The sequence below is a fragment of the Rissa tridactyla genome, chromosome 1, assembly GCF_028500815.1.
Source record: "Rissa tridactyla isolate bRisTri1 chromosome 1, bRisTri1.patW.cur.20221130, whole genome shotgun sequence".
NCBI lineage: Eukaryota > Metazoa > Chordata > Aves > Charadriiformes > Laridae > Rissa > Rissa tridactyla.
This window is the reverse complement of record NC_071466.1, coordinates 179,446,177-179,463,717: the sequence shown is the minus strand read 5'-3', so window position 1 is coordinate 179,463,717 and position 17,541 is coordinate 179,446,177. Positions and strand designations below refer to the sequence as shown.

Here is a 17,541-nt window from a genome sequence, read left to right as displayed (position 1 = left end):
GCGAGGAGCGGCGTGAAGGCCGCTTTCCACGCAACCCGAGGAGTGGAAACCTCTGGCCCGAGGCTGGCTGGGGGGTAGGGGGGGACACAAGCTTCCCTTGAGGGGAAGGGAAGGTTCCGCCGCCCGCCCCCGCCGCCTTCCAGAAACCTCCGCCGCGCGCGCCCCGTTGCCCTGAGGGGAGATCATCGCCCTGAGGGGAGATCACCGCCATGAGGCGAGGCGCGGCCGGCCGCGGGCCCGGCGGGCGGGCGGGAGAGGCGGGAGGCGGGGGTCCCCCCGCCTCCCGCCTCTCCCGCCCGCCCGCCGGGCCCGCGGCCGCCCCCGCCCGCCCGCTCCGTACGGCGGCGCGGGCAGGGCCCGCCGCGCTACGGCGGGCAAGGCTGGGGCGGCGTCAGCGGGCGCGCAGTGCCGGCTCCAGGGCTTTTAAAGCAGCGTGTAAGCTGAGATGCTACCACAGACAGCGGCGCGGCGGCGGCGGCCGCAGCAGCTCCCCGAGCCCAGACGGGCGCCCGCTTTTCCCCCCCGCCGCGCCGCGGGGCATGAGAGCGGCCGCCCCGCGGCTCTAGGTAACCCCCCATGGCGACGCCGCCGCGCTCTGCCCGCGTCTTCCTCTTCTTCCTCCTCCTCCTCTTCATCCTGCCGGGGCTGCGGCGGGGGGCGTGGGGCGGCGGGCAGCGCCCGCGGGGCTGCCCGGCGCCGTGCCGCTGCGAGCAGGAGGGCATGCTCGTCCGCGCCGACTGCTCCGACCTGGGGCTCACGGCCGTGCCCGCCAACCTCAGCCTCTTCACCTCCTACCTGTAAGTGTGGGCAGCCGGGGAAGGGGCTGGGGGAGGGGGCGAGGGGAACACCGGCGGCGGCGGGGCGGCCGGTCGGGGAGAGCCCGGGGCCGGGCCCCGGCGGTGACAGGAGGCGCGGCGGGGTCGGGTGCGTTTGCCGCGGCGCTGCCGATAGAAAAATGCCCGACTTCAAGTAAGTTTCTAATCGCTTTTTAATCAGCGGGCGGGCTGTAAAACGTTTATAGGTATCTCGCTATCTCGGTGCCGGGTCCGGCGCCTGGAGGATCGCTGTGTGATGTGCCGTTCAGAGGGTAATTAAAAGCGATTGCAACAGCAGAAACCCGATTAGGTCCGCAGGGACGTTATCTTCACCTTTGCTTCCCGGGACAGGGCTTTGAACTGCGGTTGCTGCTGATTTAATCTTTAACAGATCTCCCCTCGGGTTGGGGAAAGGCGATAAATAAAGGGAGCTGGCGGGCAGCGGCGGGGCAGCGGTGCGGTGCCCGGGCGGACAGGTGGCTGTGTGTGTGTGTGTGTGTGTGTGAGAGCCCGCCCGAGACCCCCCCCTCCGCCCGGGCATCCCCACCGGGAAACTCCTCTGCATAGGGACAGGGACGGCGAGAACGGAGAAACTTTGTATTAACCTAAACAAAAAAACCACCACCGCCCCAAACCGTGGGGAAACTTTTTCTTTTGTTTCCTTATTTTTGGCAGAAGGGTCATCGTTTAGCGTCTCTTCGGTTTGTGTCTTGAAAATGTTGGTGCGCTAAAAGCGTCGGTTTAGTGCCCTCCTCACCGATTTCATATGGTTCTTTGTGATTGCGGGTCCAGTAGCTTGTTAATTTAATACCTACCCTCCACATCCATCATACAGTGTGACAGTTTCTGAATGTGTTTGTCCATCAGTATATTTTGACATGCTGTTGACATGCTGGCTACTATGGTTACTGTAAAGATGCTTTTACGGAATTGTGTGTCTGGGACACTAAAGTGATAATTGTGAACTCACTTCTCTGTTCATACCATACTTCAAAGGACATAAAATGTACGTTGAATCTGAGAAAGTAGATGAAACTAAGCTAGAAATGGCCTTTCTAAGAGAAGTATAAACATGACAACATAGTCAAGGTAGAAATGAAGTGCAACCAATACGATCCAAGTACTAAGTATATGTTAGGAGAAGGCTTAGTTTAGTGAAAATAGGATTGGTTTGGAAAGAGGATGTGCAGCTGAAAAACTTTTCTAAACATTATGCATGTAAATACTCTTTTGAAATTTATCTTAATAGGGTCAGTTTTAGCTTATTTATCATAAACATTTCAAAGTCAAAGCTATTAGTAATGTTAAGAGATGGGAGTCAGCATTACTGAATGACCATTTACAGTAGAGCAGAACTTTGACTACGTAATTGAGATACGAATTACTATACGTAATTGAGATACAAAGACATACAAAGTCTGCCGCTGGTTTCAAAAGTAGCAGGTCAGGATTTTGGGTGTACTAGAGACACAATGTTTTCTGGTGCTTTGGAAAGCCATAAGCAGAAAGATAGTTAATGAAGGTATAAAGACATACTTAAGCTGTACCAACCCTCTGTCAAGAAGTAGATGCCGTAAATCCATGGTTGCTTAGAGGAATGCTAAAACTGGAAATTTTAGCATTTCCAGTGCTAGAGAATGCACTGTTTTACTGTTTTATGAAGAAAAAAAGAACATAAACATGCACGATGATGTCAAAATACCGCTGCCGGGGCCTTCCGTTGCAAAGATACATACCTGCAGTAATCTGCTTCTTGGTAGGGTTGTGATCTGCTCTGCACTTTTGTTTTTAAATCCTCTTGTCCTTCAGCAGAGGAATGTCTTTTTCCAGTCAAGAATTCCGTGCTGTTCAGTAGTGTACACCCTGAAGTAAATAAACCCCACTGTGGGACAGGCAGACTTTTAAATGGCCAAGGCTGCATACAGTAAAAAAGACATGCAGTATAACAGTGTAAGAGACTGGTTCATACACATAGGCAGCTACACTTACCCTTTTCCAAATTTACCAGGCTGTTATCCTTCGATTGATTAATTATTGCCTAATTATGCAGAGTTGTAGCTCCTGCCTGCCTTCTGTAAAGAACTGTCAGGTCTAATTTTCTATAGATGGCTAAGCAATGGCAAATTGTAAAACATGCCTGCTTGTTATAGAGATGTTTGCCTCCCTGAGCTTGGTAGAGGCCAACCAGATGCTCCTTGATTTTTATTTTTTTGGGTTTTGTTTTCCACACAAAAAACAGAAATGTCTTTTTGCGCTGTGACAATTTTTACTTCAGATCAAAGCAGGAGATTGAAACTACATACTGGCATTACCTCTCTTTCCAGGAAAAAACCCCATCTTCAGCTGATTCTGTTCTTGCACAGTAGACATATCTGGCCAAAAGCAATCTGCAGTACTACCTTGTGTTAAGATTGGGCTTTTAAAGTTTTTTTCTATATTTTTGTCATTTTTATCTTATCTAGACACTCGCAAAGAAAAAAAAGGTAAATGTTTTCTTTGTGTGCACTGGAATTTGTGTGAAAAGCAGAAATATTGAGGCCATTATAGTTTATTTTATGTTGGGACAAATATGTACAGAACATGATATATTGTAGTGACTGAATTTTTACATGTTTTTCATGATGGTGCTCTTGCAGCAGAGCTAAATGTAGTCTACAGATGGACCTGCTACACCTTTCTGCATTCTCATTTATATTCCCAGGCAGCAATTCTTGCCTCCCATCAAAAATCTTTTTATTTATGATTATGTGTTTGCTGCCATGAATTGTTAGACTTTTTAGGAGCAGACAAGGAGAATCCAGGAGTTTCTTTCCATGCCTTTTTCTTCATTAACTTTTAGGCTAAATAATGTACTCAGTGTATTTAATGCAATTCCTTTTGACATAAATGTGAATTCCATGTGTTGATGAAGGGCAGCACTGAGTCTCTGTTTCAAATTAAGAACATGTCACTTTCCTATCAGTACCTAGTAAAAAGAAGAAGCCAGAATCTACAGGTCTTTTGCACATGGGACCCTCATTAATTCTCAAATCAAGCCTGTGAGTTAGTGAAATATTGTTACCATTTACTGTGATGTGGAAAACTGAGGCAAAGAAGGGCTTGCTCAAAGTTAGAGGTGAAGTTTATGACAAAGCTGGTAATTAAAGCCAGAATGCCTTATTCTAACTCCATTCTTCAACCACAGGCTCACCCTACTTCTCCTAAGTAATTACTCATTAAAAACAATGTAAAATCTGGCAACTCTCGTTCAAGAATATTTAGTATGATGAGTATATAAAAAAATCCGTTTCCATATCTCATATGATGACGCTATAGAAGATAGCTCTTAAAGATTTTGAGGGTCTCTGTTACATGCCTGGATAGCACAGAAAAGTAAATTCGTTATATATGCCAGGGCTGTCTTAACAGTTCAGATGCTGTCTTCTTTGTGATCAAAAACTCTCAGTGATAAACTTAGTGGAATATTTTAAGTGGAATATTAAGTGGAATATTTTCATAATGTTACCATCTTAGACTGACATAGACATGCATGCATACATGTATAAATGTTGCAGCATGTGGTATGTTGCCTTTTACATTACAGTTTACTTAATGAGTTACTTTGGGATATGTGTTATTTACATTAAAATTTTTAATTTTGAGTATATTGTAAATTTGCATAGTAACATTTGGGAAAATCCGATTCATAATTTTTAATTCTTCCCAGAAATAATTAAGAAAAAATTTTTTTTCAAAACTATGATAACATTGATAGTATTACAGTAAAACCTATGAAGAAGAAATCAATGCATATTTTAAGGTTCCTAACATATTAGTCTTCAAATCAGTTTTGGTCTTCTGCTTCATTCATTGCCATTATATTCTATTTGATGATAAATATCCCTGTAGAACACAGTCAAAACTGTGTAGGCTATCTGAAAATGTTTAACACTACTAAACAGAAAAAAAAATGACAAAAAATTTGGGAGAAAAAAAATTGTTTACTTTTTGAAGGTTAAAAAGTATATGCCCAGAAATTAGCTACACTTCTGAAATAAAAAAGATAGTTGTTTCTGTGTCAGGAACACCCAAAAACATTAAGATCAACCCTTTGGGGTAAATTTGCACAGGTTTAGTTATGCTGATCTCAGTGAAAACTCAAGTCTCGTCTGCATCTTCATCTAAGGTATCTTGGGATTGACCATAGTTTTTCACAGAGATCAAACAGCAAGGTGTCTTCTTATGAAGAAGTAAGCTTTACAAAGCCTCTTAAAACTTCCAGATCCCTTGACAAGATTTAGGTGTTAGGTAGTTAGTAAAATGTTTGCCTTTTCTTAGAAAGTACTTCTTTACATAGCTACAAACTTTATAAACCATTTTTGCACCTTTGGAGTTGTAAATAAATTGAACGTTTGCTGTGTGGTTGTTAATAATCTGAGTCTTGTCCCAGTTGAGGATGAAGGCGAATCCAGGTTCTAGATTTAGAATTTAGTGTTAAATCCCCCTTTTGAAAAGAAAACGGCATTTCCTCTCTAATCATGGCAATAGTAGGTATGCAAAGGTAAAATGTACTTATAGGTACATAAAAACTAAAGAAGTAACAAAATATTTAAAGTTCATATTTGACAGTTTTCAAGTGATTTGCTTTAAATTTCAAAACATAGTATGTCAACTCAAAGTTAGTTTCTTTGTGAAAAACTTGGATTAAAAATGTGTTTAAGAAGAGAATGTCACCCTTCCAACTTGAGAATACAGTGCTAAGAATAACTCTTTACATTGCTTCCTAAAGAGCCTTGTGCTGCTCAGAAGGGGGAAAAAAGGCACTCACACACTACCTCTCTCCTTTGTGGCATTTTCTCGGTAGAAACGCTGCGTAAATTGACAGGGAAAAGGAAGCTGTCTTCAAGCTGGTAGAATATAAGGAGCTGGCAGGGTGAAGGCACCTTCAATTTGGTTTGGTATCTGAAGTGCATAGGACAATTGGCCGGGCAGAGGGAGCCTGACTCCAGCTGAGAACGCGTGCACTGGGCTGACCTTCCCAGTTAGCATGCCAGCGGAGATTAGGCTTTCCTCAAGTGCTCCCTTGTTAACCCAGTCTTTTCTCCAATGTCATTTGTCTTTCAAATGCTTAAAATTGCTACCAATTTTGCAGCAGTCCAGATTGCTCTCTTTTATTCTGTTTGCTGGCCAAGATAATATTTCATCTGCACTGCTTTCTGAATTCTCTATTGGTTATTTAAATGGTCTTGATTAATAAAATTTATGATATTTTCCCTGACTTCCTTCCTTGAACTGTCCAACAGATCTGATTCTTTTCCCAGTAAAAATCATGGTAAATAAGGTGTGGTTCCTTTGGCTTCAAGTAAACTGACTGACGGCAGAACATGATGTGGTGTTTTTGACATACCAAAACAGCTTTAGACTTCAGTTAGGAAAAAAATACCCTAACGTCTTTAAAAAAAATGAGTTGTCATCAAAGCATGCTTACTTCTCAGAGATTTAGCAATTCATGTGGCAAATCCTTATGCTACATGCTCCGTACTGTTTACCAAGAAGGCCTGAGAAACTTCTGTACAATTTTACTGATCAGATGTGAGAACTCTAATGCCTGGAGAATTATAAAAGAAAGAAATGGAGTTGCAGAGAGGTAGGGCCTGAAGTGATGTTACTGTTACTTGTTGAATAAGTGCTACCCTCCTCTCTCTTGGAATCAAGGTTTAAATGAAAACAGCAAGCTTTTTTTTTTTTTTCTAAAAGCCTAGGGACAACAGCTTGGAATTTTTGAATTAGAGACCTTGCTTGGAATGAGTATTAAAGCAGCAGCACCCAAGTAGAAATACCATCCTGGAGTGTCTTTGCTATTTGGACGAAAAACACCGAGAGGTGTGATCACTCAAGCTGAGACAGCACAAGCCAGCTAGTGTTATACTAGGCACCAGCAATACCTGGAACTCCAAGCAGAAATGAAATGGGATACTAGTGCAGATCCCCAGGAGCTGGTATGGTATGTCCCCAGCTTGATAAGGCCTTTGCTAAAGCAGTGCATTCTATATGACCTCCCAGTTTTATTATTTTGCTGTGTTTTACTAAGTTTTAGCTATGAGGTTTTGGTTTTTGGGGGTAGTGGCCACAGCACTAATGTCCGTCCCAGAAAGGACAAGTTGTATTTTCATGGCTAGACACGGCTGCAAAGAATAATGATTCTGAAGTGTAGTGTTATCCAACAGTGATAATTATAATAATCAGCCACTCCCAAATTAAGATTTTATTGGTAACAAATGGGCTCTTAGTTTGGACCCAATTGTATGATTTGGCTCCAGTCCTGCAAATACTTATCCAGATACTTAATTTTAGTGTCAGGAATGGTTCCACTGAAATCACATGTGCAAATGTTAGTCGGATCAAGGCCTTGAATAATTCTAAAACAATTATCCCCCTCTCCCAATTATCAACTGATTTGTGTGGAATAGTTTTACTAAGATGTTCTGCTACAACGTCTCATTACACAGCCTAAAGCATTATGTATATCATAAATCGTTTAAAGGCCTTTCTTTCCAAATTTTTCAAAATCCTATGTAAAATGAATATTTAGTTTAGTCTGGAATGCACTGTCTTTCAATAGCATTAAGTTATGTAATTGCAATTAAGTAATTTTAAGGACACATTTTTGATAAAAAATTGCTAAAACTTTTTTGCATTACAGTATAAAAGTATAATCCTTTTGTACTAGAGATGTAATATTGTGCGTGTGGAGATATGTGTGTATAGATAGGCTTTGGGCAAATAAAAAAAATTATCTGTCAGCCTAAAGCAGTACGAACAACTACAGCTCCCAACACACAAAATCTCTCCCCTCTTTTGTAGACACTTGAATAAATGCTTTCTTTTTATTGAGAGTAACCATGCTTACTAATGTTACCAAGCTTACACATTAAATACTTAAGTAATGCATAAGTATTTGCTGGACTGGGACTTATTTCGTATAATGATTGTGTATAACTTAACCCTTTAGTCTTATCATTTTTTTGTGCTTGTGTCACACAACTTTTCCCATGAAAAGTGTAAAATAATTCGATGCTGGTATTTATGAAGGGGAGGTAGGTAGAAAAGTCAAGGTGGTATTTAGTACTACTACTACTACTACTCTATTTTCTTCAGGTTTTTTGCTGTTAGTTCCTTTACCAAACACTTCAGTCTGCTTTGCTTATGGATGGTATAGATGCAGCACTGGTATTACACAGAAATAAAGCTTCCCTAGCCCTTGTTTTCTGCAGCAGTAGCCATCTTACGATGCCAGTTATACCATGTCTTCTGGATTCTGTGATAGCATAAATGCTAGTGTAAGTGAATGAAAGAGCAGATGTGAGATGATGTCAGCATTAAGGGAAGTGTAACCACTAATTTGGCATTCACTGAGTTTGTAAATGAGTCTCTCTGTACCCTGAGGGGAGAAGTAGGTCATAGCTGGCAAAGGAAGCAAGTAAGATAAGACAAAATTCTCTCTCACCCTTCACTGAAAGTTACCTGTTCTGAACCACCTTGATGAGTAACTTGCCTTTGGGTCTTTCATCCTTGATCAGTTTGGCATGGAGGCTGCCTCAGAAATTAAATCTTTCTCCAGTTGGTCTCGCGCATGATGAAGTTGCAATTATGTTTGTGGTGGGGGGCGGACCAAGTTGTCCAGTGTCCACAAATGAGATTAAATCCTTATGAAGGCACAGAAACCAAAGTTTCTTAAACAACCTGGTTCACAGATTGCCATTTTGGAAGCATGAGAAAGGGGCAGGAGCTGCTTCTGGGAATAGGGAGTATGATCAGATAGCTGTAGCTGGAATCTAGGTAGCGAGACCTTTGAGTTCTGCTCCTGGATACAGTAATGAAGTAGTTTACAAATTTAAGCAAATCATGCAACTTCTGTAGTCTTACTCTATATATGTGATGGCTGGCACAACTACCTACAGTTGAGTTTTAGCTTATTTGGTAGTGGCTTATAGATGCTGGAGATCTGTAGATTAAAAACACTTAATGAGGTGCTAATTAGGAGTATGGCATGGTAAAATAAGGTGAAATCCCAAAGGATTTTCTTCTCTTCATAAGGATGTGTGTCTGCCTTTCAGTTTTGTTCATGGCTGTCTATATGGGCTGAACTCAGAGATATGTAAGATTCTTTTTGGAACAAGTGAAGTCTATGCAGGCCTCTGAAAGCAATATTTGACCTGCTGACAGCAAAATACAGGATCCATATGCTTGGTGCAATATGGAAGTATTGCCTGCACCCGTGCTGAAGTTATGCAAAGACAGGGATTTGGAAAAGGGCCAAAAGAAGTGCAGGTTCAACCTTGTGACCTGACAAGGGTCCCAGGGAGTAAATTCCAGTCCTGCAGTGTCCCTGCATAAAGCCTCACTATATTGACTTTAACCTGCTATGGGCACACACAACTACAGGAAGATGAACAGAGAAACAAAAAAGTGCATTGTGAAGAAAGAGAAGGCAGATAGCTTGGGAATCCGTCTGTATTGGTGCTATAGAGTAGTAAAATGTGTCTCTCATCAGGCAGCTCAACCAATTTTAAACCCTCAGGAGAAGTGGCAGTAATGCAAATCACAGTTTACATTTGTGCCATGTGTCTGCAATAAGACTTTGTAGGGTACAGTTACCTTGGCATAGTTATGAGAAACGTTTGTGACTAACTGGCCCTAGTGGAGATAGGTCTAAGTATATAGTTGGGGTAAAGAGTAAGGGTGTGCAGTACTGCTGCTGGGTGTTTGTAAAAATTGGGTGTGGGGCACTGTGGAAGAGTAATTGGTAGCAGAATAAGGGGTTCACGTGGTGTTATTTAGGCCTATTACTGAAAAAGGACAATGTGGAAGCTCATGATCTGAGAATAGCATCTGAGAAGGCTGTAAGTTCCTCAGCATATGGAGGCTTTGTGCTGCCTCTTACTGGTTGCCTAAGCATGTGTAGAGGAGTGTGAACTGCCGAGTGCCAGAACTTTACTTCTTTCTGGCCAAGACAGAAGATGTGAAAAGAAAGGGCAGGACAAGCATCTTGGAATATCCTACCTGCCTGAAGGCCAGAGACAGTACGGAACATAGCTGAACACATTCTTGAAATCTTGAAGTACATGTTTTTAGAATAAAACAAATGCTTTCTGAATACCGATAAGGCGAAAAACTTTGATCTGGAATAGAAAAAGCCATTGTGAAGAAGCAGATACATGTGGAGGAATATTGTAGCAAAAGTATTTCTTAGGTTACTTGGATGGAGTATTTAAAATAAATCATTATAGGGAATGGAGAAAAAAGACCCAGTGCCAGATTCATCTCTACATGTCATTCCATGTGTGTAATTTAATAGACTTATGCCAAGAAAGACTTCAGGTAGCTTTTGCTCTGCTTATACTAATGGAACTAACTTAATTCTTTGGAATTGGTACTGTTTGAATAAATTTAATTTGAAAAATTTAAAGATTTTGGAAAAGCATTAATTAATATAATTACAATGAAGCATTCACTTCATTTTCAATATGCCAACTCTTGACAGAAAAGCTTCTACTATGCCATTACTGTGCATGGTGTCTGTCTTTTTGAAATAAATATAAATCAACTTCTTTTTTTTTTTGCAAAAAATGATTTCAGGCATACAGCCAAGTGATCATTATTACCTTGTTTGTGTCAGGGTGTAGACTCTGGCAGGAGAGTTGTATTGTGTTGTGTCAGGGAGCTGTGGTCAGCTGTACAGACTTCCCAGCAGTTTGAGGAAGGAGGAATTTTCGTTTGTTTTTCACTTTTGTTGTTGTTGACAACATTCAGTGAAAAGAGCAACAGATTTTTTTTTTTTGGAGGATGCTTATACAGCCCTGTTTTCCTGTTTTTCATTCCATTTATCATAGACGGAAAGAACCGTCATACCAAATAGAGTTATCAAAATCACATTTCTGTACATATTGGTGCCTCAGCTGTTCTGCCTTCAATGGCTGTCTCTGGTCAATCTGTGAAGAATCCCATAAACCTGAAGCCAGATGTGGTCTGTTTTCTCCATTTATCATCAATCATGGATATAGCATCTTGCAGTCATGTACCTCTATGTTCTTGCCTGTCTGACTATAGAGGAGTGCTGTAAGAGCATCAGATTTCACAAGGAATTTGTAATATCCAGATTCACTGCATGGTATTATTTACTGTGTTGCATCTCTGTGTGGGAAGTGTATAGGGAAATGCTGCATGGTCTCAACATGCTGCTAGTTTAATCTATACTGATAAGGGTTTGTGAAAACTAATTATGAGCCAATTTGGTTCCCAGTGAAGCTAGAACTGAAACTCCTTTTGATGATATGGATTGAGCTCCTGATATGTCACAGTTAGTTTTATTGTAGAGGGTTCTGTTGGGTCACGGTGAGCCTAATCTAAGGAAATTACTCACTCTTTGTCCAAATATGACCATATGTTGAGTACACAGACAGATTTGTTTTTCATATTTGGTGAATGAATAATTACCTAAGTACACAATGATAGTAATTAATTGTAAATGATATTCATTAGTGGTTTTGATTATCTCAGCATGGAGACCTTCCATTAAAGTGTTCACAGCTTTTATAAGGCAGCATTACGGTGATTGTTCAGTAAATATGTACTGATCAAGATTAGACCAAATGAAAACAAGCAATCCATGTATCATCATGTAACAATGTGAATTTGGTAAATGGATGGACGCCCTAGCCACAGGAGAATAATAACAGAAAGATGTAAAGGAAGAAAAAATACCTTAGCAGCAAAGCGTTATGTCCATATTCCGTCAGCTACACTACTAGCATTAAAGATAAATGAAATACACATCTAGCTGTACCAGTGTGAAACAAAATCAGACATGAAATAAGCCTTCTGTTTGTTCTCTATGTATAAAATGGTATTGTTTATCAGAAACAATTCCACCGATTAAAACATTTGGTAATCTAACAGTTATTAGCAGGTTTAGACGTTAATCTGAGTGTTCCTCTGTTCTATCAAGTCTGTTCACAATGAAATGCCTTGGAACAGCACTAGCCAAAGTGACTCTTTGGAAGATGGGTCTAAAGAGCTGACAAAGCAACTCATATATTTGTATACTGTTTAACTCATGGAGCAGCTCCTGGCTTATTAGGCAAACTGGAGTCTTCAGTGTTAGAGGCAAAGGCCTGAGTCAGTCCACTTGGGTGCAATTAGAGCAGACCTGTTGCTACTGCAGTGACCTTGGCTGCACTTTGGGAACGCACGGTTCAAGACTATGTAAGCGGACCTGAAAGAAACAGCCCAGGGCTGCACCACGTGGGAAGGATGACACAGAATAAAGGGAACTCAGAATTTTGCTTTATGAACTACGGCATCATTATTGACGAGGATAAAATATGAAGTGGAATTTCTCAGTAGTTACAGTATGAAAAAGAGGCTTTGAAGTTGCATACTGAGATGATTCTACAGTGCTACTTCAGAGCATATAATTCCTGAGTAAGTATTTTAATGGTACTATATATGCAAGTTTTTCACTTCTAGTTAAAAAAGGCAGTTTTTGAATATTTTTGCCAAGTGTCAGGGCAAGTATAAAGAAATAACTGCGCACAGAGATTGATCTCAGTGCACAGGGGTTTAAACATGGACAGAAAAAAACCCAATAACATTCAGATATCTGTCTTTCCTTTTGCATCATCATCCATCAGAATAGATAATAACAGCTCATGTAAAATCAAGAGTTTTATTTCCTATTAATATTTTTTTATTTCTTTCATATTCATAAAATCATGTTGACAGGGTTGTCTCTGACTGCCAGATTTAGTAAAAATATGTAAGTAAATGTTCTGATAGGTGAGATGATGGTTATGTTTACTGCTGGCATGAGATCATAAACTAACTTTAGAATTGTTGTAGAGCACTCGGAGCACAAATGCCATTAACATAATGTATTCAGTATTAATATATTAACATAAGACACAATATTGATGGATAAAAATTCAAACTGGGCAAAAGAAAGTACACGTTAGACCGTGAAATAATCTTTTCAGACATATGACGTGGCATAGACCTGCAATTTTCTCTAAATAAATAAATAACACTTAAGCTTCCCACTGTAGAGAAGCAAGTTTGAGATGTCACCATGTAGGTATATACATGAGGCTGAGTGATATTAAAATGAATAAAAGGTTGATTTGAATACGAGTTCTGTACCTCATGCTACTCTTTCAGTGTTTCACAAAGCACGTGATGCTGTTAACTTTGAATGGTACTGATTAAGAAGAATTCAGTAAGGGATACTGGAGCAGAGTTTATGCTATTTCTAAAATCCAGGCCTGACGGGTGGCTAGAGGTACTTTTTGTCATTTTAAAATATTTTCCTGTGTACGTTACTTAGGACAGCAACGCAGCTCACAAAGAAATGTCTAAGGCTGCTTTTTAGAAAAGCACAGATCGTGGGAACTGTTCCACTAATCAGAACTGTTGGGCAAAGAATGTCAGTGTCCTTCTCTGGCTTCTGAGGAGGTTTGCCGTGTACTATTGTCTGCCTCCTCCTGAGAGGGCTACTTAGAGGCAAGTGAGCCACATTCGAACTGATCCACAGCTGGGTCAGTGAAGCGCTGTTCCCCAGTTCTATGAAAAACAATGAAGATCTATCAGAACTATCAATTTAGTTCAGCAGTGGAAATCATTGGCTTTTCTTAGATCTTAAAAAACTTAGATCTATGTTCTTAAACTTTCACATTTAGAAGACCTGACAATATAACTACAAGCTTTGCTAGTTCTGGATATAGGTGTCTGGTAAAATGATTGGGTTTATTATACATATTAAGTTTTCTGGAGACATAAACAAATGCAAGCTAATGCAAATGTGTGCATCTTGAGGCTAATGATTTCAGCTGCAGTGCTTCTTTATAGTGTAAAACCTCCATACACTCATTAAGTCTTACCCTTAAAGTGTAAAATATATTAAGATGTAGAAATCAGTGTGTGTTTTTCTCAGTATCTGAATCTCTCATTCTGTCAAAGTGGAAATACTTTTGAAGTTCTGTTACACATTAATTTTTTCCTTGGATACCAAGGTATCCTATATTCATGGGAGTTTGGCAGTTACATACTTTTGGATACAGCTGCAGACCTAGCTGTTTTGTGTTTGGAAGGAAAGAGGGGTCATGGTGTGACTGCTGTGACATCAGGCAATCCAACTGTGGGAAGTATTACCTCCGTATCATCTACTCAGTGCCTGGTGCCTTCCCAGTAAGTCTGCGTTCGCTATCTGCATCTCTAGGTGCCTATACAGCTTTTAAGACCTCTATTCTTACCATCTTTAAGCTATTAAAGTAGGAAAGAGATGCCTTGCATGGGAAAACAAAGCTTTTTTAAGCTTCTTGTCTTACTATTCCAATATAGGAAGAGGTTTTTCATAAGATTTTTCTAGCTATTGAGTCTGAATTACATCTCTCACTTTTTAAGACACTAAGATAAGATGAGGACGATTATTTCATTTCTAAGTTGCAGTTGGTAGAACACATACAGATATTGTATGTGGCTGTATACATGCTGGGAAAAAGGTTCTGGCAAATATTTGGGCCTCAGAATATTTATTTTTACATTAATGTTTGTATCCTGTGTCATTTAAATGTGCCTGGCAGTCACTTTGGAAATCTGCACACCTCTACAACTACATTGATTAACAACACGAGTGTGACTACAAGTGTAGAGGCAGTAGAGAATAAGACAGCTGGCTAAATCTGATCCTCAGATCACTGACTAGATTTCTGTCATGTTCCTAGGTCTGTCCTCTTTGTGGAAGGAGTTATTGTCAAATAAATCTGAAAATTGAGTGGTCTTGTTATCACAGTGAACTATGTAAGCTCTGATAAAATAGAATCGAACTACTGAAGAGTCTACAAATTATAAAGCAATTAAAATAGGGAAAATCAGAGATGAGTTATTAAGCAACCTGTATTCTGAAGGGCAAAATAAGAATTTGCAGAATGGATCAGACCTAGGTGATTAAATCTGTATCTCATTCTATCAGCAGCCATGCCTGTTTTTACAGATACAAATAGCGTGCTTTTTAAAGTATTAAATAATGATAGCTTTATGATTACAGGAATCTATTATGAAGAGGATTGTTTCTCATTTTGAAGACAAGATATATGCATAGTCTAACCATTGTATTCATCTTATCTCCAAAAAGATCAGTTGTAATCTTTTTTTGTATGCTCTTATGGTTTTTTAAATTCCTTTTAATTAGAGTTCTCAAAATAAATAGTGAATGTTCAGGGAATACAAAATTTTTTTTTTTTTCCAATTCTTTGCTTACCAAAATAAATAAAAAAAACAGAGTAATCCAAAATCAGTGCAATTGCAGAAGCCAATTTTGAAAGCCAGTTTTGTTCTTTGCTATAATTACTGTGCCTGAAAGGACAACAGAATGAGGATGTAGTGGGCTCGTTGGGTTCAGTCCAAAGATTGTACTTGAGGGTAAGTCATGAAATCTTATAACATTGATAGTGAAAAGATGGGAAAGAGGGCAGGAAAAGCCTGATTTATATGCTTTATTTTCTGTTATCTTTTATCTATACACTTTCTCGTCTGGTCCTGTCAGCGCAGAAATCTCCTCATACAAAAGCATAAGAAACCCAAACGGACTTTTTCTCTGAGCTGTGAAAAGTAACAGATGAAGGACTTGCTAAATCTGTGAGGAAAAACAATTTAGGAGAACTAGACCACCAAAAGTGGACTTCCAAGGTGCCAGCATGCGTACTGACTCCTGACACTCCCAGCTCAAGAACAATTCCCGATTTCACTTAGCAGGGCAGAGCACTGGGGAAAGAACTCGCTTCCTCTGCAGCTGAATTCTTTGAATAGGAGCTGTTTGTCCTTGCTAGTTAAGTTTCTGAATTCACAGAATTGGAAGATGGTGCTCAGAATTTTCTGGAAGATTGGATTTGGAATAGGAAACTCAGAAAAAATGTGTTTCCGTGTTAAGAGTCCCTCTGCAACAGAGACAGTTTAAGATGTTCGTGTTGCCTTTCTCCCCTTCAAAGCCAGTTGTTCTCACCCTCCTGCTCTAGGTTTCATCTCTGTCGGCTCTGCTGACTCAGCTGTTTGTTGGGCTGTGCTTCTAAGCAGATCTGTGAATAATCCGGTTTAAAAAGAAACATATTTCTCGTCTTTGAAAAATACATATCTCATTTCACTGATCTGTGTTAGAATGTAGCCAAGAAACAGCCAAACCAGCGCAGCTGAAGGGACAGGGACAACTGGTTGAGAGTACAGTGAGCGACTGAAGGGGAGTGGAAAACTTTTCAAGTATTCTTGTACCATTGCAGGTTCCAATACAAAAATGAACATACAGAAAACCATAGGGATGGGATTTTCTTATATTTGATTTAGTTGTAGTGATGTGCTGATTATCAAAACTCTTTTGCCTTGATTAATTTGGTATAGTTGATAAAGACAGCCTTTTGTAAAAATTCCATTGGAGGTGCTTATAATAGGCACAATAAAAATTCTTCAGACTATTCCAGATGAGTCTACAATTCAGCAAAACTGAGCAGGTAAACATTTGCAGACAACTTGAGTTCATTTGCAGTGGTTCAATTTAGTAGTCAACTGAGAAAAAAAATTTCACCCAGACATAGTTCTATAAAAGCAATTGCCCAGAGCAGCAGTTCTTCAATTTGTGAGTCAAATAAGTATGAAGTTTATACACCAAATAATTTCAAAATAATGACTGGGTAAAAAACTTTTATAAAATGGGGAAAAAAATATTACCTCCACTTCGTATTAAAGTACCCACAGGTAAAACATTTTGTCTGCTTAATGGCAAACTTTACCCGAGATAAAGATATCCTTAGCCTATAGACCACATGAGAGAGTGAAAGAAGACTTATCAGACATGAGCTTACAGTTGGAAATGCCACCTTACTCTGAAATAGCTATGAAATATATTGTCCAGAGCAGAACTTCAACAAATTAATAGCAAAAAGACTCTAATAATTATTATTAACCCTATGGAGAGCACTATGGCATGTGTGTGTATACTTGACATCTTTCTACAAGAATAATTCCATTCCTTCAGACACTGTGGCACTATTATGATGCAATAACAGGCAAAAAGCATTGTAAGAAGTGATTAAAGCATCCAAATTCAAATATATTTTCTGTTTTTACCTTATTCCATATGCAGAAAGAGAATATTCTCTTTTGCCTCCTTGCTTGCTTTGAAAATCAAGCCAAACTCTGCATCAGCAACCAATGCTGAACAAATAAAACAGATAAAAATATGGCAGTCACATTTAATAAATTATCATCTCATATATCACTTTACAAAACAAACCCCAGAAGATGGACATGTTTGTGTCTCTAAAAAACTCGAACCATTCTCCAATTTTATGTTTCGCTTTTCTAAAATTCAGGAATGTAGGAAATGGTACACTTAGGGCACTGAAGAAAATGTACCTTTATAACTATGAATCATCTCATTGTGTGTCTGTTACAGTAGCCAGAAGATGCACTTGTACATGAGACGTACAACATGGCAATCTTGATCAGAACTTTTCTTTTTACTAAGATTTGTGTTTTAACATTTTCAAGGCAGTTCTGTGTTTCTTGATTACCAAATAGCAAATCCCCCAAATTTGTTTTATAGTGACATTCTCTATATATAACATTGTAAGGAATTATATTAAACATATAACAAGATAAGTAGAATTGTATTTTAAAACTTTGCTCGTCCCACATAGTGTTT

The 17,541-nt window shown here is 39.7% G+C and overlaps 1 protein-coding gene across 3 annotated transcripts in view; it reads left to right on the top strand.

The window, feature by feature from the left end:
- The first annotated feature begins 376 nt into the window (after window positions 1-376).
- Window positions 377-17,541, top strand: part of LGR5 (leucine rich repeat containing G protein-coupled receptor 5) — a 96,763-nt gene continuing 79,598 nt past the window's right edge. For 2 of the 3 annotated variants that reach the window (XM_054188458.1, XM_054188457.1), the window contains exon 1: window positions 377-797. In XM_054188458.1, the coding sequence (XP_054044433.1) occupies window positions 577-797 (221 nt within the window). In that variant the 5' untranslated portion in view covers window positions 377-576. The remainder of the gene's footprint in view (window positions 798-17,541) is intronic. The other variant, XM_054188459.1, reaches the window with a different exon arrangement.